Source organism: Leuresthes tenuis, unplaced genomic scaffold (genome assembly GCF_036924035.1).
Source record: "Leuresthes tenuis unplaced genomic scaffold, fLeuTen1.0.hap1 SCAF_8, whole genome shotgun sequence".
Lineage (NCBI taxonomy): Eukaryota > Metazoa > Chordata > Actinopteri > Atheriniformes > Atherinopsidae > Leuresthes > Leuresthes tenuis.
Genome location: NW_027325362.1, coordinates 21,135,207 through 21,162,605, shown reverse-complemented (window position 1 = coordinate 21,162,605; position 27,399 = coordinate 21,135,207). Strand labels below are relative to the sequence as shown.

Here is a 27,399-nt window from a genome sequence, read left to right as displayed (position 1 = left end):
ATTAAGTAACACACCCAAAGAAGATAATAAATAGGATACTTTAATATACAATACAATCTCAGTACACTGTGGAAAACAATTACAACAGTCAGTTGGTAAAGAGGAAAGAAATTGACTGCAGACATTCAGATGAACGCCAGTACTCGGAGAATGTGCTTCAGCAGTGCAAATCAAATGCTTGAAGATCTCTGGTCATGGATATGGTGTCCTGATGAAAGCGGAGTGTAACCACAACGAACGAGGAGGTGGATGCAAATGCACTTGGTGTGAAAACGAAGGGAAAGGGACATCTCACCCAGCAAATAAATGCTCCAATAAAACTGCCAGCTTTTGCGTTAAAAAGCTGACATTAATTGTGGATTCATCAGGAATGTTGAGAATTACTTTTCCTTTTTTAGCTTAATGCAGCCGGTTTTGTACAGATTCGGTGTATTCTCTGCTCGAGAACTGCTCCAGTGCTCGCAAACCTGAATGAAGTTTAAAAACACCTTTAACCCCCCCCCCCCAGCGTCTATCTTAAAGCTTTGGCAGCACCACATACTGTCAGCAGCACCCACAAAGCAACCGAATATACAAATCTTCCACATTTTACCTGCTGGTGAGCAAGCCGAGTGCAGACAACACAAAGTATGAAACGTGACACTTCCGTCTTGGGATATTTCAGCACAAAGCAAACCGAATCATCCGTCATAAAACGCTACTACGCAAAGTGGAATGAGGCGGCCAGGCTCTGGCAGTCTATAACTACATCCTATGGAAGATTTTCATAAACAGCAACTTTAAGTTCAATGGACGACTGAGGCAAAACCTCTTCTGGAGGTTAACGAAACAACACAAGTGCAACATAACGTTTACATCTTTGCTGTATGGTGAGCATTCCTGAACACCAGCAGCAGCAGGGATGCTCCAACAGAATGTCGCACGTACTGCATAGTACACAAAACTAGCACACTGCCCCCCCACACTCCCATCTCACTCGTGTGCTGGCGTCTGATTGAAATATCCCAAGACGACGCTTGATGACAGTAACCCTGAACATATTTTACACAGTACACCAAATGTAACATGTAAAAATGGACTTAAAAAAAAAAAAAAGGTAGATTTTGCCATAAATACCTGATATACATAATCCCACTTAAATTCCTTGTTAAGGCAAATATGCTTTAAGTTTGGGGAGTGCATAAAGCGTCAGTGTTTCTAATCCAATGGATGGGTGTAACCGCATATATACCTAACTATATGCTACACTCCAGTCTTGGTCGAACATGCGGTGTCGATGTACAATGCTGACCAAGGATTCAATGCAAACAAACCCTCGAATATTAAATAGTACAACAGCAGAATAGATATTTCAATACATTTACCTATCAAAAACCACTTCAACCTCTAGTTTGCTGGTTGAAATGACAGTACAGGGCATCTTTCTCAAAATATAATGCTTATACCTCTTAAAACATATCAAGCTTCCACCCAACCATGAATGCAAAAAAGCTTAAGGGAAAGCTCCCATCAGAAACGGATGAACAATACTCACTGTACATATTGACACCTAGGATACTCTTACTAAGGTCTTATGTAGTCATTATTTCCTAACGGTACATTGTCTAAGTTACACCTGACAACACTGATATGACATGTGACAACTACGTACGGAATGTCGTCTGGCTATCTTGTTACAGCTACAAAAGGGTTATTTTCCACACAGAATCGTCCTTTGGGATTCACAAAAGGGGATATTTGGTTGATTTCTACGACTACTCTAAAAACAAACTGCAGGTTAGTTGAGGGTCTACATCACAGGTGACCTGCATTTACAGGATGACGTACTTCACGGGATAAAGCAAAGGAGTTGGTCTTTCAACATGCAGCTAATGCTAACCAGTTGTTACCATTAACCACACATGCAAGCACTGAGTGATTAAACTTAAGACCGAAGCCAGCGACACGTTTACAGAAAGAAAAATATTCCACACATCCCGGTCCTTTTAAGGTCTATTCAAAATATATATATATATATATTCATTTCCTTGACTCTTAGTTTGTGTGTATCTTAAGTAATCAATGATTAGTTTAGTTTAAAAGAACTGTACCTACGGAGCAATCTGCCTCAACTGTAACTGTTTCTGGAGTGATTTAAGATTTAGACGGAACGTGCAAATTCCTATCAATTTCCCACTGAAACCTGGAATTCCTTTATTCCCAGACTACTAAAAAGGTGTCCGTATGCTACTTCTACACGTACACGCTGATCATCGGACATATATATCAGAAAAGACATGATGTCAACGTTATTGCAGTTTCCACTGGGAGGCACACCTGATTATTAAACCATAAAAACAGAGAGCATGAGACAATATCGTTGATCAGTGTGCAAGGTTGCATGGCAAAAGCAAAAAAAACAAAAACAGTCTGCTTTCAAAAGAAGGGGGGTACATAATCATGTTGGACTTCAGGGAAGATATTTGTCAATTTGAGAGTCTTTGTTAAAGTGGGCGAGTTTAACTAAAAGTGAAACCTAATTTCTTGGCCAAATAGCGACGCTCTGTGTGAGCTTTTGTTGCTGCTACCATATAGGAAGTTGCTAGGTGACCTACGATGAAAACAATAATCCTGCTTCAAGGAAAGCACTAGATCTGAATGATCCTGGTCTGGCACTGTGTAAACATTGCCTTCAACTCATTCTCTTGGGCCTCGTTGACTGCATCTGGCTCGGGGCTTTTCTGTACCTTTGCAACAGCATAGTTGATGCCCTGGGTGAGGCCAGCCTGGGTGAGACTGGCCACCTGGACCATGGAACTCTTGATCTTGGCAAAAGGGGACACCACTCGGCTGCCGTTGCTGTCAGCAGGTGAAGGCCCGAGGCTTCCCTCCATCTGTGAGGAAAGACTCCTCTGAGAGCCTCCAGAGACGGCAGAGCTGGGCTTCTGGACAGACAGGAGGCTGGAATTGGAGGTAGCGGTTTGGACGTCGAGCTGGGAGGGCCTGGGGAGCTGCGGCTCCTCGTGCTCATTCTGCTGCTCTGAGCTTGGCTGCTTGCCGGAGTCTGCTGGGATCTTATTCTGAGTGGGTACGACGACGGTGGGTGGCTTCTCTCCAAACACCTCCACAGGTTTGGTCTGTGCATCTTGGACAAACTGGTGGCAGTAGGCATCAATGGGAGTGCCAAAGTCAATCAGAATGGCTTCTTCAGCGACCGAGGCGGCCCCCGGTGATTTTTCATCACTCATTTGAGAGGAGTCTTCCTGCTGTCCGTCACAGTCAGTCACCCGGACAACAGAGGGGATATTCAGTTCCACGCTACCGATGGACTGGGAGCGACTGCCAAGTCGAGGGTTGGATGCTACAATGCCACAGCTGGGCAGTACATAGTCCACTTTCTCCAAGGACCCTGTGCATCCATGCTCTGGGTCAGAATTGTAAGAGTCAGAGTCCGAGGAGTTTCCATAATTCTCAACACCAATGACTTTTAGGGCACCTGTGCCAGGTTTACTGTCGGATGTTTCCAGGCTGCTGTCTGACTTCCATAAGTTAACATGCATAGTTGGTTTGAGGAAATTTACCGTCACGTCCGGCTTGGAGAAGTTGCCCAGCTTACCGAGAGGCTTGAAGGGACCAATGTTCACGTTCGTCTTGGTCTGTTTCACTTTTTGATTGAGAGAGGAGAATTTGTTGAGGAGGAAGCTTTTGCCTTGTGCAAGGCCGGAGCTGCCTTGAACCTGGTCGGCGGGTTTGTTCTGGATCCCCATCGTGTCCTCGTGAGGTTTACTCTGCCGCCTGGAAGACAGATGCAGAAAGCTTACATATGTGAGCCGCAGCTCAAGTCAGTGCTATGTATTTTTAAACATTACTCTGAATGCTCACCTCTCTAGCCTCTTCTCAACCACAAGGAGGTCCAGCCCTGTGGCCTGTTTAGTTATGCGAAGCATCTCAGCTATGCACTGCAAGGTATCTGAAATATGTCACAATGTCAAGTCACAGCAACTAACGGTGGAGTCTGTAACTTAAAAAGAAAAATGAAAACAAAAGGACTGAAAGAATTGCAGCCTACCTTTCCCATCGTCCTCTGGATTTCGTGTTGCTGCTCTCAGTGTGTGGAAGTACCCGCTCGTTTCTTCGTGCCTGTAGTGCAAACGCATACAGCAGAACTTTGGCTTTCCAAACAGAGTAGGCTCTGGACCTGTTGAAGAGTGCACAACTTTCAACATTCACATGTAGAAATGTTGCATGAATCATGACCAGTGTGGACGTTGCTTAAAGGTTACTCAGGAACTGGAAGCACACTTTTGGGAAGTGTCAGATGACTCAGTGAGTGTAGGAGAACTTCTCCTTTGAAAACAACTTCTTACCAATTTCAATCTTTTCCAAATCCTCTAAGTTGAGGCGTTGGTATTGGTTGACCTTATCTGCCTCCTCATCATAGCTGAAACAAAATAAATGCAAATGTAAGAAAGTCCAAAAGAACTATCAAATACGAAATAGGGACACAGTTCTGCAAAATGAACGTCTGACTTACTAAGCAATGTAGTAAGCTTTGTCTGAGAGGAGCAGCAGCACATCCACATCTTTGTTGGTTGCATCAATGAGACTGGTGGGAAAAACAAAAGAATGCTATTAAGACAAGAACACCTTTTCATTTATATCGCTGATTATATTAACATGTAGGCCACTGACCTCATGTCACAATTGATGAGGGCCCAGCCTCCATGAAACTTCTCATCATCTGGAAGCAAAAGCTGCATGTAGGTCTGCAACAGGAGGCTGACCTGCTCCTGGGCTCCTCTTTGACTCTCCTGCTCTTTTTCCTCATGCTCCTTCTCCTTACTGAATATGGAGTAGAGGTCCTCCGTCACTGGCAGCCCCATCATAAGATCTGCGGGGAAATGCAGGTTATTCAGGAATGTCACTCAAAGACCGATTTTCAGTAAAGGTGCAAGCTGTAAAGTCTGCCTTTCCTTACCAATAACTGCTTGTCTGTAGGCGTCTCTAAAACGGTTCAGATAGTAGCGGTTGGCCGAGTTAACCCCATCCTTCATCACACCAGCCAGTTTTCTCTCGCCTGTTCTGGTGAAGTCTCCCTAAAACAAAACAAAGTGTGTGTGTGAGCAACATAATGTAGGTCTGATATTTGCTCCTGTTTAACTCTGGTCTGCTAAACATTTTCCCATTTATATATCAAATGTGCCCAAGTGTGTTCTATGCAATCTCTAAAAGAATGTCTGTTGTTTCAAGCCGAACAGGTATCCCTTACAGTAAAGCCATGGACCAGACAGCCAAGAACTGAGTATATGATACTTGCTATAAAAAGCTCTGTAAAGCTGAGGTTAGCTGCTGATTTTATCTTCTTGTTGGAGAAATCTTATCTCCCAAAAGCTTTAGCTATGTAAAGCGAATTCTGATTCAGTTGTGAAAGACGGCGACGTTACCTTGAGCGCTGCGGTGCCTGCATACTGTCTGCTGATGGTGTCGCCATTGTTGGCCCACATGACCTGATATATTCTGTAGCACTTGTGAGGCAGAGGCTGCTCCGGAGGCATCACACCCAGTTTCTTCAGCTGCAGGAAGAAGAGTGGAGCTGCTGAATCGCATTTCACCTTTCGAAAGACCTTTGAACCCTCGCGTCACGCAGTAGTTATATCATAAACAGAATCACGGATATCATGATCAAATTAATTAACTGCGAACTGATCTTCTTAATATTGTAAATCCTCGAGCTCCTAAAAGAATGAGGCTGAACTTTGTGGCCACTAAAGCATGAGCAGTTCAATTCATCCAGTGCTGTGTGTTGGAGAAGGAACAATGTGACTCTGTCTAAAAGGTCACTGCTGCAAGAAATAATAAAAAGCATTCAAAATGTTAAAAATAGATCCTTAAAGGCTAAATCTCACCTGCTGTTCCATCACTACCCGAGCAACAGCAGCTTGGACCACATTGGTCCTGTCGAGACAGTCCATACAGTTTACTCTAAAGATTCCCTCCTGCTTGCAGATGACTCCTGCTTGGTCCACCCTGACGGAGGGAAATCAGAGTCACAAACTAATACATTGGTGAAAATGAGATCCTAAGCCCAACAATAAGGAGAAATATTAACACACACTAAGAGCCAGTGGGTGTTTATAGGTGAACCTCACTTGTTCTGCTGCTGCTGTCACAGGCAGGACACTTACCAGGCCCACTTCATGTCAGTGATGATATCAGAAATGGCATCTGTCAGTATTTGCACGTTCTCAAACTTCATACCACGACTGCGAAAAAGGACATAAAGCATAAAGAGGAAGTAAACTCTCTGTGGTCAAAAAGGCGACAGATGTGTCTGCTGATGACAGCGTTTCTCTTACCAATGCTCGTGGAAGTCAAATGAAACATATGTCAGGTTTTGGTTGTTGTAAAGCAGGACCTGCTTCAGATACGCGTCGCCGATGATCTTCTCCCGCCCACCTTGATCCACCAAGTTAATGATGACCTGAGGGATACGGCGAAATCAGTTTGTGTAGCACTCAGACCCTTGCAGCCCATTCCGCAGACAAAGCCCCGATTTGTCAAATATCAAATCACGGAGGATCATCTAAATTGTCGTTTTCTCACATAAACAAAGTTTTAGTTCAATACCTGAGCCAACTGAACACATTAAAAGCAAACACCAACAATTAGAGAACTACTAAAAGCTGACTAGAGAACTGCATACTGTCGGGTTTAATTTCAGATTTACAGTTCCCACACTAACACCTCAATAAGACAACTGAAACTACATGCAGTTCCAGGTGCAAGATTTATCTATAAAAGTGGTAAATTCTAAATAAAACCCCATCATAAGATTAATATTTAATCCAAGCACATTTACGCAAATTACTTTCTGGCAGAGTAAACCCACCTGCTTCTTGTAAAGTTCCAGTTGTTGTTCAAAATGAGCAGCAAAGTAAGGCATGGTCTCCTTCTCTCCTGCAATTTCAGAAGAACACAAGTTTTCAAGGGGCATGATCTGACAAAAGACATCAAGAAATCTGCAGAGAGGGTTGCCATCGTCAGAACTATGCAGACAAAAGTGTTATACTACTGACTAACAAGATAACTTTATTTCATCCGATATTAGGGCATAGATAAAATACACCGAAGAAAGGCTCTCTGTGCTTCTTTAAGCTAAATAACAGATTTCAACTGACCTTTCTCTAAGCGTGGCCGAGGGTTGTAGCGATACCCCGCCTGGCTCCAGAAGACCGGCACCGAGCCACGAGTCTGCACAAAGGACAGAGTGTGGCTGTGCACGTGGATCAGCTGTTCTGTCTCCACATAGTTGGCCACATGGCCATCTGTATCCACCCCTCTGCGTTTGTACCGCATCCCTTTGAAGAACAATGCATCCAGCATTCATCTGATTATTCATATCACAGATCAAGCTTCACTTATGGACTCATTAAACTACTAAGTTCTTTAAAGCCATTTGTGAAAAAGCTACAAATCCAATCTAATTATACAACTCAGCCCATTTATAGGAAATCATACCAACGGTTACGTGTTGTCCTACCTGCACGGTGACGGCTACGTCTGGAGATCAGGGCCACGGTGAAGCGAGGGTGGATGTCGTCGACACAGGTTATCTCCTTTGGTGGAGTCTCTGGGCTGCTCCGCTCATCATCAGATGTGTCGTTGTAGTTCACCACCAGTTCCTCCACCTGTACAAAGCCCTGAATGATTGGTATCACCCAGAAGTCTACCTCTGGGACCTGGAAACAACAGTGAAAAAAAAAAGAAGATTAAAATATAATTTGCTTAGCCGATAAGGAAGTACTTTGCATCAACAGAGTTTCAGTTAACACCTTATTTCAAGCACATTTTCATACTTTTCTGATAAAGTCCTGCAATCATCAACTCGTACAACTGCCACACTTGAACAGCGACACCAGCTACACTCTTTAAGCTGTCAACTGTTAGGAAAAACAATGGCTGTGTGCCTCTGTTACTGTGGAGAAATTCATTACCTGAAGGTCAATAAGATCTTGGATCATGTGCTTGTTCCAGAAGAAACGATCGTCCACCTATTTAAAGCAGAAACACAATCAGTCAAAATGAAGGTTCTGCAAACAACTCCAACCACAAAGTGTTACTTATCTCCCAACCTGCTTCCATAGGGGTAAGTCGGACTTGTCTGAACCTCCCTGACGCTGCACACTGTTCGTCAGGTCGTAGGTCATGCTGTAGTAGAAAGAGTCAGAGTCCATGAATATCTTGTAGAGCTCATCCACCAACCGCCTCTCCAGACGCTCTTTTTCTTTGTTTTCCTTGGCCTGGAAAGCAGGGGAATACTGGATTTGGCAGGTGGAAAGAAGAAAAACCATTAAGTTTCAGAGGCACGGAAAAAAAGGCTGAATCTTATGAGACCCAAAGCCTTCAAAGGTGCGAAAGATGAGCAAAGCAGTGCATCGGCCTGAGAGCGAAAGAGAGCACACAGCGGCACTATACCTTTTTCTTGATGGGCACGGCCACGTTAGATTTGATCTGACTCAAAGTTTTCATCAGCTTTGACTCATCTGGAGACTGGGCCAGTTTTTCTGGTTTGTCGATCCCATAATGATGCTTTTTGCAAAGCTGAAAAAGAAATAGATGAAAGTTCACAAATGTCAATACCGCTGTGACATTTACAACGTAAATGTTCAGTTCGATAAGAAGAGCAATTCAGGTGAGCACCGCTCGTTCCAAACAACTAGATTAAACAAAACAAGAAAAATAAATGACTCTCTACGGTATCCTGACATGTTCTAATTTTAGTCTACTCAAACATCTACATTGAGCTGTGGGATCTCTAGCCACGAAGGGGGAACAACTGTTACTGGAGAACAGGGAGGAGGTCTAAGAGCCTATCCTCTAACAATCATTCTTAATTACTCACTTGGAAATATTCAGTCTCACCATCCATGAAGCTCCCCTGAAAAACTGAAATCTTAGCAATATTCTGCTTCCTTTGTCATTTGCTGTTGTCATTTTAATTTTTCACAAAATTTTAAAAAAAAAAAAATAGACAAACAAAAGAAACATCTACAACTCATTTTTCATTACTTTCATCTATATTCTTCAGCACAGATGAATCACGTGCCGATTCATACAGGGTAGGATTCTCACATGTGCTATTATGATGATTTGTCAAAGGTGGGGACCGAAAGCAATAATCTCAACAGAAGTTTGTGGATTTGTCTCAAAGCATGCATACCTCCAGTTCAAGCTCTTGAGGCTCTTCGTCAGACAGGGGAATGACAGCTATCTTGGTGATCTTGTACACTTTGTGGCTGCCTGGAAGATGTCCCACTAGTGCTTTCTGGCGGATTAATACGAGGCCAAGTGGAAGGTCTGCCAAGAGGAGAAAGAAGACGAGGGAGATGCGTCACTGGTGCAGAATTCCTCACATTCTGAAAGGTGTGAAGGAAGCAGCTGCGCACAAGTCGTTAACTGCAGATTTTATTAATAAGGCTGTATGAGACATCCGGTAAATAAATATTTATAATCATGCTGATTTATTTGATTTGCTAAAACTGTGTCATCCTTCTTGTATTTCAGCAGACAACCCCGAGGCCCACACTGGCACACCGCTGATAAAGTCTGACGTATCAAATTAATCATCAGCTCACTCCTCTTTGTACACACACACACATTTCAAAGTACATTTGCACTCCCTACCTGTGTGAAGCTGTATCTTTCCGATGACGCCTTCCACCAAGCCCAAACACACCGGGTTCCAAGCCAACAACAGGTCGGTTGCTGAAACAAATACATTGAAGTGAACATCAGAAAGGTGTTGTGCGATATATGCTTTAAGGCTGATGAGCGGCCACAAAGCCTCGCTCAGGTCGGACGCTATATTTGAGCATGTGCACCTTTTCTGTCAGCAGCGGCTTAATAGCCACACTGAATCAACCCAGTATTGAACCAAACAGAAAGTACCTGAAAGCAGTCATGGTTGGGCGATTTACTTTACACACTGAAAGTCTTTTTTTTTTAATATGCAGTAAAACAGGCTGTATGCCTCAGTGATGAGAAGAATCGGGCATGAAATTGCAGCTGGGGGAAAGGAAGTAAAAACCCACAGATCCTACTAAATTTGTGCCAATCTTGTAGGAGTGTAATTCTTCAAGCATATTAGATGTAATAAACGGATATGAAACTATGAGAAAAACCAGAAGAAAGAGTCTCCATTTATTTTTCATGTCTTTATGAGTTAGGTGGTTAGGTTCGGTGGTTGAGAATACTCAGCCACGGCTATGGATTAAAACTTTACTGTGCAGGAAATCAGAAAAATGTGACGGGTGAGGCCAAGGGTGGAGAACATCGCCCGTAACCGGCCTCAGACAATGACTCTTCCTGTTTCACATGCCGGTGAATCGCATGTGCAGACGAACTGGCTGTGAGGGGCCCCCCCAAGAAGGGAAAGTCTTGCAGAAAGAGAAAACATGAATAACACGACAGAGTGTGTAATATCGTGGAAATACTTCCTGGTCGGCCACAGAGCGAAGTGGAAACGCAGTGAGGAGTGGAAACCCTTTTTCCAATTAAATAATGAAAGAGCGGTGCAACTGAGAACCTGTTCTGGATGGCCGCGCAGACACACATCTCCAACTGACACAGAAGATGGCATGTACCACTTTCTGGTGACTTTAATGAAACGTCTCTCATAGTTCAGCAGTTCTTCCACAGACACTGGGACTATATCGTTTCCGCAGCACATTGTACTCATTTAATATGAGTTTGTAACAGCTGTGAGCTGAAGTGGCATTCTGCAACATGACCAACGTGTAACTGTCAGGAGCCGCTGCTTTACATACTTTTCAGGTTACACTGGAGCTGCTGGTTTGGAAAGCTGGGATTGTGTTGCTTTTATTATCACCATCATTATTATTATTATTCCCATTGTGCACTAACAGTAATCTAATTCAAAGAGCTGAGCAGTCCACTCTAACCCTCAGTTTGTAACAAGAGAAGCAAAGTGAGAACTTTGAAGTCTGTATGGGGTGTTGGCACTCTTGGAATGAAAGCTTGGACGATGATTTCATGGCTTAGGAGTGGCGCATCTAAAACCTCCCATTCCCTCTTTGTCGAACAGTTTGTTTTGTTGAGCATTGATTGATAGTTTCTGATTAGATTAACTGATGACGGTTTTAACGGAGGTGGACAAGTGACAGATAGGAGACATCAGACTGAACTAATGAGGAATGTGAGACAAAACCCACCACCAAACCAACTGCGACGACTCCAGACTGGCAAACAAACAGAAAGCGCCTATATTTTGAATGTGTCACATTAACGTCAAAATGTCGGGTTTGTGTAAGTGGCAAAAAGAAAGCTGGCATCTGATACGTACCAGGTCTGACAGTCATGGTCCCGTCTTTTCGGCTGCACCACAGAGCACGGTCCCCGCTCTGAAGAATATACTCGTCTTTTGCTTGAAACAGCTCCATTTTGTCCTTTTACGTTACGCAAAAACAAGTACCTCTCCGGCTCCGCGGCCAGGTACAAGGGTTCCACCGTCTCGGAGGTTAACAGCGGCTAGCCTAGCCAAGATTAGCTCGCTTCCCACGGGCTGGTGAGCTACGGAGGCTAGCTCCCTCGCAAGCTAGCGGCAGCTGGGTGCGTGTCAGATGTATTTGTTCCACTTCTACGCATATTGATACTTAACGTCCCTTTATATTGAAGGAGCATCCGTTCCCACAGCCATACTGGACAAAGTCAAGGCAAATACACATCAGTGAGTGAGAAAGAGTCCCAGGCGGGAGCCGCCGTGTGCAGTTCGGGACGTCACCGACGTTTCCTGCTCTAAACAATAACACGTGACACGCTGTCATCATCACCGGTGCTCAGGTACTGTGCAAATGAACCATGTCTGTCAATTAACTACAAAAGTATTATAGTTTTTGTTTAAATAGACTGTAACTGACGAATATCTCTTGAGTTATTGATAGTCAACTAAAATATGTCAGTTTAATCTTCCTTCCTGACTTTTACCAAGTATTTATTTTCTTTAGTCATAATAACAATGTGCTATTCATTTCTTATGGAAAGAAAAATCTCACAGTTAGCAAGGGGCGATTTATGTCTAAAGTTAACATTAAACAGAACAGTCTCTATGCTGATATTTAAAGGTTAAGGTTATCTGTAAATCATATTTTAAAACAAGCTTGTTTGTCTCCACCTAACCAGAAATAAGGGGCCAAAAGTGTTCTCAGTCATGACTCAGGGGCCCTAAGGGACAAGGCAGGGAGCAGCTGACCTCAGAGGTCACTGTGAGTATTACTAATGAAAACTAAGCCAGACTTAAGGCAGCTAGATGGACTACAGCTCGTTATTTACCTCTTACTGTGCACAAAATGACCAATGTATAAAATAGGGGGAAAAGAAAACTCTGTATTGCAGAATCTTTGGGAACCAAATATATTTTATACATTTTATTTTCAATTATACCAGCAGTTCTTCCATTCAGCCAGTTATTGATAAACCATGATCAGCTGTAAGCCACAATCCATAATTTGTGAGAACTGTGTAAGGCTGTGACTCCACCTTGCAGGTGGCTTACAATCTTTTGAGCGTGACAAACTACTACACAAACAATTAGGGTTATCATAAAAGTGTTAAAAGAGGCTATTCATAAAAGTTGATCGGGGCCTTTTTTAACAGACATATTGAAGTGTCTGTGAATCGGGCTGGCACTTTTAAGGCCTTGAGGCTATTACTGTGTTAACATTATTACAGATTGTGGCTTTGGTAGTGATACAAGGACATTCTGTCAGTCTTAATGTGACCCTTTATAGCAGCAAGTGCTGATTGTCTGCAAGATACACATCCCACCCCCGTGTGTCATTACACATTCATAAATGTACCAAAATACTTCATATAAATACTGATTTTAGGATTTGAAATAACAAGTAAACCAATACACATACAACCACTCAAACACATCAATCAAAACTGGTTTAAATGATATACTTCAACTGAAGTGCTGCTGATTTTGCAGCGTGATACATTTTCAAAGCTGGCAAAGTGCGAAGACGGCAAATCAGAATGCACCAACAAGCAGCGTCTAATAAACATGTTCACTGTGTTGTGAGACGAAGCAGCTTCAACGGGACCTGGTGGGCCATAAATGGGGAGACACTTTTTTTTTTTTGATGACTCAGTTTTGTCGCAAATTCTGCTTTAAAGCGCCAAAGTTTGCCTCACTGGTGTAGTAACCGATGTGCTGACTGGATTAAGAAAAGCTTCTTACGATATTTAATCAGACGAAGGCAGCGAAGCATGACATTTCTTAAGAAAATACTTGTATCTCTGTTTCATTTATTGATAAAGGCCTCTTAATTCAGACTTCACTTTGCCTTGCAGCTGTTGTCAACAGCTTTCTCATGACGGCAGTGTTATTATGAAGACATTGGCACAACATAGAAGGCAACAACAATGGCTGGAGCAATACGACTGGACTGAGATACCATCAGTTATGTGCTGAATGGACATACCAACACTGTTATTCAATGCATGCAACTTCCACAAATGCTGTAGTTAGAGGTGTGGGAGAGTTAGCCAGAGCAGACTTGTTCACTATCAAATATACAGCAGGTAACCCTTCTTTCCTCTTCATTGTGAAGTGTGCAGCTGTTATGATATCTCCTTTGCCATTGCGACGTCCCCCTGGGTGATCATGCTGGGCTCTCCTTTCTGCGTCAGGCTGTCTCCCTCCATCGAGGTCTCGCTCGCAGGCCTGGCCGGCTGCTCCTCCAGTTGCTCTAGTCCTTCCAGTATGGTCTGAACACGCCGAACTCCGTCCCGTCTCGCCTGCCGTACATCTGCACGGCCCTCTGGGTCAACAGAGTCCAACGCCAACAACTCTTTGGTCAACAGCTCCTCCAGTAACAAGTACTTCTTATCGTTCTTCTTTCCGTTGAAGCATCTCACCTCCTGCTCCAGTTTAGCAACTCGTTCAACTATCTGCTGCACTTTAGCCAAGCCTGGATGGACTGGGCACTGAGCAGCATGATCAGCCTCTGCCTTTGCAGGTGGGACCTCCGGGGAGGCAGCTGTCATGTCCTCGGCATCTGGTTTTGTAGGTATTTGAACTGTGATATCTGCAACATGAAGCTGTGGTTGTTCAGACTTCTGAGGCTGCTGCGGCGGCTGTTCGGGCTGCTGAGGCTGCGTCTGAGGCGGTACCTGCTGGAACTGATGGGGCTGCGTCTGAGGCGGTACCTGCTGGAACTGATGGGGCTGCGTCTGAGGCGGTACCTGCTGGAACTGATGGGGCTGCGTCTGAGGCGGTACCTGCTGGAACTGATGGGGCTGCGTCTGAGGCGGTACCTGCTGGAACTGATGAGGCTGCGTCTGAGGCGGTACCTGCTGGAACTGATGGGGCTGCTGGAACTGTTGCGGTTGCTGAGGCTTTTGGATTTCAGCTTCAGTGTGTTGCATTTGGGGAACCGGAGCGTTCTCAGGTTTCTGCTGCATGCTCTGTTGCATGCTCTGTTGCTCCTGCTCCATTCTCTGTGGCGGGTCTCTCGTGAGGACATGCTGTTGAATCTTAGAAGTAAAAATGAAAAAAAATGAAAAGTTACAGTTTAGGTAACACTGACAGGGATCTCAAACTTTAAAAAAAACAAGTGAAAACACACAAACGTCAACTTACCTGTGGTCTGTCTCCCAGCACTTGCGTTACAGTAGGCGACTGGCTTCTAATATGAGGTGGGAGGTGAATAGAGGCAGCGTCCCGATGCTGGGGAAACATTGTTGGAGAAGCTCTTTCTCTGGGAGTCTGCATGGCAGCAGGGTAGCTGGGCCATTCCTCGGTCTGAAGGCGATGGAAGGGCTGCTGATGCTCTGAGTAAGGGACGCGCTGAGAATACACGGAGGGATTCAACTGAGGCTGTGTTTGGCTCCCTCCGCCCTCGTGGATCACTGGGATGGGAATATAACCGGGCTGGAGACCGGTGCTGCTTGGCCGTAAAGGTTGGTGATGGGGGACGGTGTAAATCTTGAAAAACAAAAGACCAAGTTTAAGAAGTAAAAAAAAAATCTGTAATTTGTTTCCTATATGTATATTACTGCGTAGTACTTAGACAGTATTCAGGAGCAGGCGTATTCTCAAGCCTTACCTCTGCTGTTTGGGAAACAGGTGAGCTGGCCTTTCCAGGCTCAGTGGAGCAGCCGTCGGGGGGTCCATGTAAAGGTGATCTCGGCCTGATGTGGAGCCCTGACGTCTGGGACGGTGTTTGCCCCTCTGTCCGGACATTCTGTGCTGTGGTTGGCTGGATGTAGGAGTAGCACGGATGGTGCTGCTGCTGCTGCTGCTGCTGTCTTAATTCTGCGCCCTCATGGAAAACCGGGATGGGAACATAACCTGGGCGAAGAATTGGGTGCTTCATCTCCCTCACAAAACTCTTCTGTGTCTCCTGAGGACTTGGTTCTGGGGGTATGTTGGGTCCATTTGCTGATATTTCTCGATTCTGAAACCAAACCAGAGAATTGATTGAAATGAACCTTTATTTGTGTTTCTTTAACTGGTGTTCTAGTTATTCCCCCACTCAACAAAGCACCCTCACACAGCAAACTCATTTCCACGCACAGCTAATGTGCAAAAACCGAAAACCTTGAGGTATTTTTGAAAGGACGGCGTTTTCAGCCCTGAGATAATTACAAAGGCTATAGGTTAAAACAGCACATCTTTGCAGAGGGGTGCCAAAAGTATCACCACTCTGTGTCTTTTATTAAAAAACAACAACTTCTGATTAACGGGAGTCTCATAAACATGAGCGTATTTCACGTGACACAGCTGCTGTGTCTGCAAATGGATGTTTTGCTCCAGAATCTGAGTGACATCACCCCACTGAATTTCCACACACAATAGTTTGGCACACCCTCTATGCTAACATGTTATTGGCTTCTAATCATTATGTCGCACAGAGAAATATCTTTGCTATGTGATAACCTGTCAGGAGAGACACAGTGAGGTTGCTCAGTATCTTTGCGTTCACTTGATACATTTAAACTGAAAAATGAAAAGGAATTTGCTTATTTTTTGGGATGGATCTTTTCGACCACACCTACTCTGGTCTGGCCTAAAAAAAAAATAAAAAAATAAAACATTCCAGGATAAATCTGTCTGGATTTAAGACTAATAGTCCAATCATAGTGTGTCCTTGTTGAGGGGTTCACAGGTTAACAGTTAAGATAAAAAAGGGAATTTGAACAGCAAAACACATCATGAAGGAGTAGTAAAACTAAATTCCATCCACTAATGTCCAAAAGCACTTTATAAGTGACCTGAAAGTTATAACTGGCAACTATAAAGGCAACAGGTCTGATACTTTAAAATTGGGCACAGACGCACACATAGGCGCTAAAAGCAAATCTGGAGGAATTTAAATGTATACCAGTGTTTTTTTCCCCCTCCTCCAACATAAAAGTTACGAAATAGCTGTGAACGACCCTTTGCCCTCTGGCTGTACGGGACACCGCAAGCTGCCAGCACCGATGCACCAATTTTATCCCCCAACAGCTGTGTCTTTCTGGCAGATTCCTCTGGACACTAACTTTGGAAAACAGTGTCTGTCCCTGAGACGAAAGATTACCAGCTGGCAGGCTGTGAAGCTCACTTTCAGCCCACGGGTTTTAATCGCAGACCTGTATGTTGTTCGCCTTTGAAATACAGCCGAATGTGACATGCGGCGCAGCCAGCGCCTCTTTTCAGACAGCGGAGACTCTACGGGAGAGAGGGGGAGCCCGGACCAGCCTCAATCCTTGTAAGGGAAAAAGTTTATTCGGAGCTGCACGTCGCTGTGTTTCCCCACTATGAAATAAATGCCGTTAAGCTCATCGTAGGTAGCTGTTGCATACTGCGGGGTGACTCATCGAGTAATAATAGTGTTAGATCATGACATGAGAACATAACGGGGTTGATCACCCGTTATAATAGGCTCATGAGCTGTCTGTGAGGGGGAGGTGACGGTGCCAAACGGGGCCTATAGTCGCCAAGATCAATATATAACAGTGATGTAGCACAAAGCTTTTGCTACACAAACAGACTGTCAAACCAAATAACGCACTGTGGGCGACGCAGTTCAAGACAAACAAACAGAAATTAATAAATAAATAAAATAACCGAGTAACCGCTGAACCGCCGTTAGCCGTAAAGACTGACTAACCAACTTTACCTTCACGCGCTCTCACCTTTTTGCTGTCGTGTCTCGGGTCATTCCAGGTGGTGGTGCGGTTGTTGTGATCCACGAAGAAGGGCCATCCAGTATGGGGGTCAATTTTTACTTCCCACCCGAGGGGGAGAGGCTCGCTGTCGTTGCCTGCCATTGCCAGTGTCGGCGACTGCGTCTTGACAGCGTTCATGTTGCTGGCCGCTGAGTATTGAGACATTTTATACGGGCGACGGACGCTTTAAAGATTCCTCCAAGTGACGTGGGAAAGTGGGCTGGAAGTTTCTGGAAATAGCGGGGTTAATGTTGGGGGCGGCGGACAGCGCTGGATACGGCGGCTTGGGTACTCTGCTTGCTATGTCGCAGAACCTCCCAACAGACACATCTGCTCACAACATCATTATTCGTTTCACCACAATGTCTCTTGTTTTGAGTTTTATTCTTGGAGCGACGGGAAAAGCCATATCCTGCTATAGCCTACCGACAGGGACATCTTTGGGATATTGTTGACCAGGGAACCACTGGAAGTTAACCCCATGAGTTTCCATGGACCCCAGATTTTCTGCATGTTTGATGAGGGAATCCCGAAGCTGCTTCTTGATTCAATTAAAAAAAAATAATACTCAGACTCCCACATTAGAGATCTTGTCCAAGGGAAATCAGTCTGGGTTTAGCTATGATTTGGTACGCAATTATGTAACTGATTGTGTGATAAATGTAGGCACAGTGACACCTCTATTGACAGATTTTCTTTAGTCACAGGACTACTCCAGTTTTGCCTCATTTAGGGGAACACGAGCGAATCTGTCTCTTAATCTACAGAAACACTATGTAGGGAATTTTTAAAGAAAAAAACAACAACATAAATAAAAAGTGGCCATATTTCTGTGTGATATGTTGACACTCTGTACTCGGATTGTTTTTACTCCTGAGGTCAAAAGTTCGGCTCTGTGTCGTTCAATTTTATCTGCGATAAATTTGGATGCATTTAGCCAAAATTAATCATTGATATGGTGATACGTTATATGGAGAAATTATAATAACATCTGTCTCCCAGTTATTTGCTTGGCTAAAAAAAAGATAAATAAAATAATTTTAAAAACACACACACACACATTCAAGGCAAAATATTGTTTTGTGTGTGTCTGCTATAAATAGCCTACATAATTAAAAGTTTACTGGTATAGCTGTGTCATCGTGGGAGGTTGATTCATATGTATATATATATATATACATGTAAAAACATGTGTTTGTTATTTATAATGTGTTTTTTTTCTTTTATTGGACCTTAAGTCTGCAATAAAGTCTGACTGATGACTGTGTTTAAATAAGTCATTCAAAACATGTTTACAGTGAAGCCTTCTTCACTTTGACACCTGAAATGTGATTCCAGAAATGTCGTCCTTGTTTGAGCACTTGCAGTGAGCCGCACAGCCCCGATAAGAAAAACAAATACACCCTGGCATTCCACTTCAAAATAAAAGCCCAGGACGGAAATTACTCGCTCAGAAGATAGTTGTTAATTATGGTCGGTATATTGACCGTGTCACTCATATATTATATGAAATAATCACGCATATTAACAAAGTTGTGGTGAACATTTTTATAGCTTGTACAGTTGAAGATGGACAAATGTAGGATTATTATTGCCTCGGTCTTGACCTATCGGCGTTCTCTACACGCAGGCGCGCTCCCTGGATTCACAGTGTGACGTAAGACCTATTACCCGGTTAGCTAGCTTCTAAGCTAGTTGGCTAGTTGTTGTTGTTAACAGCGTACATCGTCAGTTAACGTCAGCTAACTATTAAGTGGCTAACGTTTTCTGACCAGGTGATTGTTGGCATCGGTCATGGACGACGAAACGCACCCCAGAACCCTGTAAGTAATTTTACATTTCCAGAACTTGCGTTATGTTCCGTTAAGTGTGCTAACGTCTGGGACCGGTGGCTAACTTGGCTACCAAAGGCAATAACCCTACGAAGAAAACATAAACCTTCAGTCCCCTGTTAACGTCAACTGGATGAGTTTTAGACCTCATAATAAAAAATCCCCTCAGTTAGCTGATGTGAATTGATAGACGAAAATGCTTAATATTTACCGTTTTTAAACTATAGGCCACACGAGCCAATGTAAATAACGTTACGCTGATAATCCAACTTTAAATGTCAGGTAAAATGAGACGAAAATGGATGTTTATTTTATGAAGTTTAACTGCGTTATAATACCTCGAGTAAACCATTTTGACACTTTGAACACCGTTTTCTTTCCCTCCAGGTATGTGGGAAACCTCTCCAGGGATGTAACAGAGATTTTAATTTTACAACTCTTCACCCAGATAGGGCCATGCAAAAGCTGCAAAATGATCACAGAGGTTAGTAGCAAGTACTTCCGTTGCCATCCATATAAGAACCCAATTCTAAGTGGACACATTCTGTGATTGAAGTCATTGCCCCACACTTTTGGAAATGTAAACCAACAGTTTGAGTCATGGTCACAAAACAGTGGAACCAAGCATTTGAACTTCTGTGTTCTTCCGTTGTCTCCTGCAGCACACAAGCACAGACCCATATTGCTTTGTGGAGTTTTTTGAGCACAGAGATGCCGCTGCAGCCCTTGCAGCCATGAATGGGAGGAAGATATTAGGAAAGGTAAGAGGGTTCAAATGTCTGCTTCGACATTAAAGATAGCAATGGAGTGTTTATTTGTTGACTGTATTCCATGTGAAGACGCTCTCTTTTTTTAAAATCTGGTTTTACAGGAGGTTAAAGTAAACTGGGCCACCACCCCAAGTAGCCAGAAGAAAGACACATCCAGTAAGTCTTTAGCCTTGAATTGTTTTAAGTCCCTGGGATCAAGTTTACAGTTTCTCGCCTTCTGTCTCATTCCAGATCACTTCCATGTTTTTGTGGGTGATTTGAACCCTGAGATTTCCACTGAAGACGTCAGGGCTGCGTTTGCACCGTTTGGGAAAATCTCGTAAGTTTGTCATTTAAAGGGTGTTTCTTTTCACGTGTAATGCAAAGTTTGAATACTTCAGTATTAGAATACCGATTCCTCTAAAGTTGAACGATATTTAGGTCATTTAAGGTACTCCCCCTGCTAGCTCATAGTCTGACACAGCCAGTTGTCACCATGTTTACATGCATATGTTGACGGTATGAAGTTTACAAGGTCACAGGTATTTTCAAAGAGAGCATGGTCTGTTGTATCCCCCGTGCGAGTCTGCCAGGGCATGGTCTTGCATGTCCTCAAACCCCCACTCCTCATCTCCTCCTTTATCCCATTGGAGGTTAATAAACAATTGCAAAAAGCAAATAAATGATCATTAAACTCATCAAAGAACACACAGGTGTATATACCCTGAAATAACCACAGAAACTATCAAAGGGACACAGGTAGGCTCTACTGAGACACCATTTTCAGAGAATATCTGACAGTGTAGTTGGACACCTATACGAGTACGTTTAATTCTGAATTAGGTCCAGAGGCAGTACGAGGTAAAGATGGCGTTGTTCCCTTTTTACATGAAAAAATAATGCTGCAAGAGGCCACTGAGTCACTCCTGCAACCGAGAAGAATGGCATCGGCTCATTTCTTGGGCTGAGGTTCAGTTTCCACTAAACACGACTTTCTGAGGGGAATTAAATTTAGAAAAAATAGATTAAAAAAAGATTGAGAGGAAAGCAGGAACCACTCCTGCATTGTGGTTGTGAGAGTGGGCTTTCAGCTGACAGCTAAAACAGAGCCAAATCACAGATGTGTGATTTTTGGCTCTCCGGTAGCTTTCAGACCATCCGTGTGAGATGCTTTGAGCTCAGACCAGACAACATAAATTCAGTTTCCCTCTCTTTGAACTATCTGACTCAGGGCTCATTACTGATTACTGAAGACTAGAGTCAGATGTTATCTCTTTTTTTTTTTTAACAGAATGTTTTAAAGTTTCCAGACATTTTATACATATAGGGGTGCTCCTTTTCCGTTTCCTCTTGATGTAGTTTTTCTTTTTTTTTTCTCACTAAACACCCGACATCTATGCATGTAAACATAGTTGATGATGGACAAACATATTTTTTCTGACTGGTATATATTTCATATTTAATGTCTTGTTTTTTTTTAAAAAAAACCTTCAACAGATTGGAACAGCCTCTTTTAGAATATTTGATCAAGTCCCAACATGAATTTCCAGTGAACTTACTTGTGGTTTGTCTGTTTTTATGACTGAGGTGGCAGCTTTTAGCATGTTTTTTTTTTGCTCTTTTATGCACATGTAGGGCGTGGTAAGTAAACTGTACAGTTAGTCAGGAAAATGTAAGCTTTGTGTATGAACCTGACCCACCTTTAGTTGTGCGTCTCAGTGAAGTAATAGCACTTTGGTTATTTTTACAGAAATGCTCATAGGATTGGACAGGAGCTTGAAGGCTAACAGCAAGGAACTGTGCACTCTGGAGACTCAGATGTAGTTTTTTTTCCTCTATTTATTCCATTTTTTTCCACATGTCTTTTATTTGTATTAACATTATATAGCTTAGATTAACCAATTCCAATATTTCAGTGTATTCCTCTAAATCTGTGTTGAAATTGTCTCATTTTGATTTGCATAGTGTTGTTTGTAGTGCATTGATCCTCTTCCGAAATTTCTGAAAAATGTCAATTTCTCAAAATTTACAGCTTCCCAAACTCCATACTCCATTTTGGTGGTAAAGAATTGACCAGGAAAAATAAAGAAATCTGTTAACAGGCCATGTATGCCATTTAATTCCTTTTTTCTCTTCTGATATTTTCTATATATTTCTATCTGTAGGACGAGCACCCACAGCAGATTTTAAGAATGCATGGTAATCCATATCCGTTCCTTTGTGAATTTTAGCCTACTGTTGTGAGGATTGAGCAAAAGATGGTGCTCTAGTGGTAAAGATCCGTTAATACGTCTGAATTTTTTTTTAAACTTTAGGCTGCATGTATTTGTTGTTTTGGTTTTTTTTTTCGTTTTTTTTATTTAGTTTTGTTTTCAAGTGTTGCTTTCAAGTTATATATCGAGTCAGTGCTCAGTACAACACCATGATAGCTAATATACCTTAATGTAGGACAGAGTTGAGGATTCACAGTTCAGTGTGTTTTGCGTGGTTCCTTTTTTAGTTTGGAGACTTTGTTTATGAAGTGCGCTGAAACTCTGTTTCTTACGTTTCCCTCCAGGGATGCTCGTGTTGTGAAGGACATGACCACCGGCAAATCAAAGGGGTATGGATTTGTGTCCTTCTACAACAAACTGGTAAGGCTCCATGGCAACAACACAGACTGAAGGTTATGTTTATTTCTTTATTATTCTACATAAATACTTTCTGCAGCCATTTTGATAGCCTTGTCCATTGTTAGGAGCGTAGTCACAGCCAAAATCGTCTTAAAACTGAATATTAGTTCAGATGCGGTGGTGCACATTTTCTGAAATGATTAGAGGTGTGAACAAATCAAACAGATGCGCCAAATCCAGAGAGGGTGACTGCGTTCGATTTCGATTTCTAGGATGCAGAAAATGCCATCGTCCACATGGCGGGACAGTGGCTCGGAGGACGCCAAATCAGGACAAACTGGGCAACCCGCAAACCCCCGGCACCTAAAAGCGCTCAGGACAGTGAGTGTTGATGAAGAAATCAGCCTTAAGATGTAGTTTATATCTGTATGATGAGATCAAAAATAATTAGCCTTTTAAAGTCCAACAAAAAGGGAAAGTTATTTAAACAGGCCTAACGAGGATGGTTTGTATCTGTTTCAGATGGTTCAAAGCAGCTGAAGTTTGATGACGTCGTGACTCAGTCCAGTCCACAGAACTGTACTGTGTACTGTGGCGGGATCCAGTCGGGACTATCAGGCAAGTGTCACCTTTTCGAGATGTCATCGCTCAACCTTGACACACTGAAATGGTCTTGAATAGAACTACATCCCAACCAGGCGAAATCTTTCTCTGTCCCATTCTTTCAGAACATCTCATGCGACAGACCTTTTCACCATTTGGCCAAATAATGGAAGTCAGGGTTTTCCCTGAAAAAGGATATTCTTTCATCAGGTACAGTCCATTGCAGCCTTTGGCCTCTAGATGTCAACGCAAGACTGTTAAAGAGCAATTTGTGTCTCCTTCACTGCAATGTTTGACCTCACTTCAATACTTTTATGACGCCTCACTGATCTAAGTTTTAGAACGCTGTGTTCTGACAGAGATTCTTCCCTCTGATCTGCTCTTTTTCATTCCAGGTTTTCCTCCCATGACAGCGCTGCACATGCCATTGTCTCAGTAAACGGCACAGCCATCGAGGGTCACATAGTGAAGTGCTACTGGGGCAAAGAGTCTCCCGACATGGCGAAAAGTCCACAGCAGGTAGAACGAACACCACCAACGTGATAAGAGCGGCGAAAGGTTCTAAATATGTCGTAAATACAAGAGATGGGGTGTGAAAAGCTGACAGAATTGTGTCGTGTGAATGCTGAAAACGAGTGAAGACGTTGAGCCAAAATTATTCAAAGAATAAGAAATAAAAGCGAAAAAGGCAGAAATGTTAGTCTAAGTACATTTTAGCCTTTTTTTTTTTGAATATCCAATATTCATGCAACATTTGGGACATCTTTGAGCTTCTGATTGAATGTAGAGATAAAATGCAAACGGGGCAGCTCAAACCGTGGTTCTCTGTTTCCTCTTTTCAGTTTGAGTACAGTCAGTGGGGCCAGTGGAACCAGGTGTACGGAAATCCACAGCAGCAGTACGGGCAGTATGTGACCAACGGGTGGCAAGTTCCTTCCTACAGCATGTACGGCCAGACGTGGAACCAGCAGGGATTTGGAGTAGAGTGAGTTTTACTCTGTAACACTTTCAAACTGTAGAACAGTTTCTCAAAGACGGAGAAAGGAAATCTTCATTAGCTGCAGGCAAAGTTGCGTATACGGTGCAGATAAACGACGCGCTGACCGGGTAACTTTGTTATCTTTGCAGGCAGTCGCAGTCAACAGCCTGGATGGGTGGCTTTGGGTCTCCGTCAGCCCAGGCAGCAGCCCCTCCCGGCACGGTCATGTCCAACATGGCCAACTTCAGCATGGCTGGCTATCAAACGCAGTGAGACGGCGCCGACTTGAGTGCGCCGCTTAGGGAACACGGCGCTCTTTCATCTGGACAGCTGCTGCGGTAACGGGGCAGGGGCCATATTCACAAAGCCTTTATAGAAAGTAGCTGCACCTAAACAACCAATTTAACAGTTTGACGGTCCATCAGACTCACAACCTTTAAGTTAATTATTCTGGTAAAGGGCTCTTGGACTTCTGCAGGGAAGCCAACACGGCTGTTTTTGTCTCAGCAAGTGGGGACATACCATACATTTTGAGTGTTTGGCCCTTTTAGTGTTTGACAAGAGGCTATCTATCTTAAAGGGGACATATCATGTGAAAATAACCATTTTTTTGAGACTCAAAAATTTAAAAAACATAACTCTAGTATTTTGTTCTTCCATTTGTCGTTGGTTGCACCATCGCTGCAGCACCGGTAACTTGTGACAGGAAAGTGGCTTGGATTAATGGAAGAAGAAGAAGGAGCGGAGTCTTATTTTGACCAAAGCGCGACGTAAAGACCTCAGGAATTGGTCAGCTGGAGGAAGATAAAAAGAGCATAACATGTCTCCTTTAATGTAGGCACCAAACATGATGCCTTTTGTCTCGTCACACATTAAGTGACAAATGGGTCAAACTTCTCCTTAAAAAAAATGTAAAAAGGTCATCGTAGTTCTTCAAAACTTATTGCGACAGTCGGTTTTAAAGCTTAGGAGGGAAAAGAATGCACAAATGACAGCTGGATTACTTTTGCTTTCCCACAAACACTGATAATGAGTTATCAAAAAGCGGCAAAACCCGCTGAAAATGAAACGTTTCAGCATGTATTTGCTAGTCCGGCTGGGTCATTTTCTGCCATACAGGACAAACTCCGCCCCCTCACTTTTTAAAATCCCATACAGTCACATATTATTTGTGCAGTTATTATTGGCCATGGTGAATCTATGCTTCAGGCTGCGCTCAGCTACAGGAATGACCTGCTTAAAGGTTGGTCTGGGCCTTCAGTTCATGGACCAGCTAGGCATCAAGTTGTATCGTGATAAGTTATGACACAAATGCTTTGTGAATGGGGCCCTGGAGCAGCAGAGTTTTACCCTTCCAGTATATCGAAAGAGACTATTTGTATAAACAGCTGTGGCTTTAAAGGAGATAAATGTGTGTTGTGGAGTCTCCTGGATAAAGTTTGTGTACGAAGAAATTTTACCTACACCTCTAAAAGCAAAAAAAAAAAAACGATTCAAATTTCTGTGTCTTTCGCATCGCAGAGAGGCACTTCTTCTTTGACGGACTTTGATGATTTTTAATTTAAAACAAACAGATTAATTTCTGATCGTGCGTCTCAGAGGAGACGTTCTAGCACACGCTTCAGGCAGAAAAAGAAGATTTTTGTAAAAACTGCTCAGCCCCCAGTCTCTGCAAAGACTGAAGGAAGGAAGACGAACATTTTGAATGTTTTCCTCCTCCTTCCCCCTCGCTGACCTCAGCTCATCTACACGCATCTCGTTCTATTGGCCATTTAAAATCTTGAAAATGAGTTTTGAACCAAAACGGCCTCTAATTTCTGAAACTTTGTGTTTTGGGTAATTCAAACGTTTTCCATCGATCAGTGGAGATATATATTGGAGATATGTTTTTGTTTTCTTTCTGCACTGTCCTTTGATTTTGGTTTTTGAAACGTCCTTATATCCCAGGTAAATTATTGAATTGCTGACAAATTGTGACAAGACTCGATGAAATGCTACCATTTGGACTTGATTTGTGTTTGTGCCATTCTGTACAGTGTATCGCACACCTTTGAGGCTCCTTCTCCCCTTGTTTGATCTAGACGCTGTTTTTTTTGTTTCATTTGAGCGGGGAGCGTTCAATACTTAAAACAGGGTCGTGTCTACTGAGTGTGTAAATATAAATCTTGCTCATGAACCTCTAGGAAACTTAATGTACATACTGTAGGTAGAAAGATGTGATGTTAATCACCCGTCATTGGATTTCAGCAATATGATTTACGACTTAAGCCTTAATTGATTTGTCGGCAAATTCAAACTTTTGAGTTATTCAAGTCGAAATTCTTTTGGGCTTCATGCCCCACCCCACCCCACCCCCCCGTTTTCACGTTTGTGTGCCATTGTCGGGGCGCCGCAGGAAGCAGGTGTGGCATCGGCTCGACCTGCACGCTGATGACATGTCGCTTACAATACTGAATGTAATGGCAATTTGCTTTTAAGTTGAACAACAGAAGTGATGTTTGATAATAAATGACGGAATCGATTTTCCATTTATTGGGGAAAAAAAAGCTCTGCAAGTCACTTCAAATAAAGAAGCATTTGTACCTCGTTGCTCTGTATGTTTTTTCTTTTTTGTTTTTTTTATTAGACGCTGATAAATGGTGCTCTATGTGGAGGTCCTGACAGCAAAGCATACATTTATGGGACGTCTACCACAGAATGTGAACGGCATGTTTAACATTTCTTAAACTCTGCATCTGATATTTTGTCTCTATTTGACATACACAGGACATTAGTTCTAAAGGGGGAGATGATGAAGCTGAATAATTGCTGCTACAGTCCGGTGCAGAAGGGTCGATCCACACTCCTCGTTTCTTTATGTTGTCAGGAAAATAGTAAATGGGTGCTGTGATTTATCAGAACGTGTGCTCACACAAATAGAAAATACAGAGTAAAAGGCATTAAAGAATTTGTACAGTTCTAACTAGCTTGAAAGTCAGAATTTGTTAAAGGCACATTTAATATTCAACACAGCCTGAACCCTCTCAGACGAGCTTTCTGTCATTTCTTTAAGTGGTCTTCAGGAATAGTTCTCCAGGCTTCTTCAAGGACATCCCAAAGCTCTTCTTTGGATGTTGGCTTTTTGTTCCGTTCTCTGTCAAGATGATGTCACACTGCTTCAGTAATGCTGAGGTCCGGGCTCTGGGGAGGATTCATCCCTACATAAGACCCGTTGCCGCTGATTTTCAGTCCACTTCTTGTGTCATTTGGCATAGATCAGCCTTTTCTCCCTTTATCCCTTCCTTAAGAATGGCTTCCAGCTTTCCATGGAAACCATTTCTGGTGAGGCTTCAGTGAACAGTAGATGGAACTGAAGGTCCAGATGCATCTTTCAGGTTCTGTCAGTTTTTTTTTCCCATTTCTTTAGG

General features: G+C 43.0%; 3 protein-coding genes across 11 annotated transcripts; 1 reads left to right on the top strand and 2 right to left on the bottom strand.

Moving 5' to 3' along the window:
- Positions 1-26: 26 nt before the first annotated feature.
- inpp5f (inositol polyphosphate-5-phosphatase F) lies at positions 27-11,793 on the bottom strand. 2 transcript variants are annotated; one of them, XM_072391369.1, is made up of 20 exons: positions 11,342-11,793; positions 9,664-9,744; positions 9,200-9,336; positions 8,455-8,580; positions 8,112-8,297; positions 7,974-8,030; positions 7,520-7,718; positions 7,158-7,337; positions 6,869-6,936; positions 6,336-6,460; positions 6,165-6,242; positions 5,886-6,006; positions 5,424-5,552; positions 4,958-5,075; positions 4,672-4,870; positions 4,514-4,585; positions 4,347-4,420; positions 4,049-4,177; positions 3,862-3,949; positions 27-3,774 (listed from the first exon to the last, which is right to left on the bottom strand). In XM_072391369.1, exons 1-20 carry the CDS (start codon positions 11,436-11,438, stop codon positions 2,628-2,630), a joined length of 3,411 nt encoding a protein of 1,136 aa, XP_072247470.1. In that variant the 5' UTR covers positions 11,439-11,793; the 3' UTR covers positions 27-2,627. The 2 variants fall into 2 exon arrangements, with proteins under 2 accessions (XP_072247470.1, XP_072247471.1); XM_072391370.1 differs by having other exon boundaries at positions 8,112-8,279.
- A 601-nt stretch (positions 11,794-12,394) lies between these two features.
- On the bottom strand, positions 12,395-17,542 carry bag3 (BCL2 associated athanogene 3). Its single transcript, XM_072391359.1, has 4 exons — positions 17,185-17,542; positions 15,111-15,461; positions 14,645-14,989; positions 12,395-14,538 (listed from the first exon to the last, which is right to left on the bottom strand). Exons 1-4 carry the CDS (start codon positions 17,380-17,382, stop codon positions 13,624-13,626), a joined length of 1,809 nt encoding a protein of 602 aa, XP_072247460.1. The 5' UTR covers positions 17,383-17,542; the 3' UTR covers positions 12,395-13,623.
- On the top strand, positions 16,450-26,579 carry tial1 (TIA1 cytotoxic granule-associated RNA binding protein-like 1). 8 transcript variants are annotated; one of them, XM_072391362.1, is made up of 12 exons: positions 16,452-16,757; positions 19,437-19,533; positions 19,712-19,810; positions 19,921-19,975; positions 20,051-20,138; positions 22,356-22,431; positions 22,683-22,791; positions 22,933-23,028; positions 23,139-23,223; positions 23,409-23,532; positions 23,856-23,998; positions 24,142-26,579. In XM_072391362.1, exons 1-12 carry the CDS (start codon positions 16,678-16,680, stop codon positions 24,263-24,265), a joined length of 1,176 nt encoding a protein of 391 aa, XP_072247463.1. In that variant the 5' UTR covers positions 16,452-16,677; the 3' UTR covers positions 24,266-26,579. The 8 variants fall into 8 exon arrangements, with proteins under 8 accessions (XP_072247461.1, XP_072247463.1, XP_072247468.1 ...); XM_072391363.1 differs by lacking the exon at positions 16,452-16,757 and adding an exon at positions 18,723-19,040; XM_072391360.1 differs by having other exon boundaries at positions 16,450-16,757; positions 19,921-20,138.
- Positions 26,580-27,399: the final 820 nt, after the last annotated feature.

What these genes read in the sequence shown, in the direction of transcription:
- tial1 (XM_072391360.1), top strand. Translation starts at nt 16,678, where the DNA reads ATGCGGCGCAGCCAGCGCCTCTTTTCAGACAGCGGAGACTCTACGGGA. An exon ending in GCACCGTTTGGGAAAATCTC is followed by an intron (nt 20,139 to 22,355) that starts GTAAGTTTGTCA and finishes GTTTCCCTCCAG; the next exon opens with GGATGCTCGTGTTGTGAAGG. An exon ending in GATCCAGTCGGGACTATCAG is followed by an intron (nt 23,029 to 23,138) that starts GCAAGTGTCACC and finishes CCATTCTTTCAG; the next exon opens with AACATCTCATGCGACAGACC.
- bag3 (XM_072391359.1), bottom strand. Translation starts at nt 17,382, where the DNA reads ATGTCTCAATACTCAGCGGCCAGCAACATGAACGCTGTCAAGACGCAG. An exon ending in CGAGACACGACAGCAAAAAG is followed by an intron (nt 15,462 to 17,184) that starts GTGAGAGCGCGT and finishes GTTTGGTTTCAG; the next exon opens with AATCGAGAAATATCAGCAAA. An exon ending in TGCTGGGAGACAGACCACAG is followed by an intron (nt 14,539 to 14,644) that starts GTAAGTTGACGT and finishes TTTACTTCTAAG; the next exon opens with ATTCAACAGCATGTCCTCAC.
- inpp5f (XM_072391369.1), bottom strand. Translation starts at nt 11,438, where the DNA reads ATGGAGCTGTTTCAAGCAAAAGACGAGTATATTCTTCAGAGCGGGGAC. An exon ending in TCGGCCACGCTTAGAGAAAG is followed by an intron (nt 6,937 to 7,157) that starts GTCAGTTGAAAT and finishes CTGAAATTGCAG; the next exon opens with GAGAGAAGGAGACCATGCCT. An exon ending in TTTGGAAAAGATTGAAATTG is followed by an intron (nt 4,178 to 4,346) that starts GTAAGAAGTTGT and finishes ACTCTTCAACAG; the next exon opens with GTCCAGAGCCTACTCTGTTT.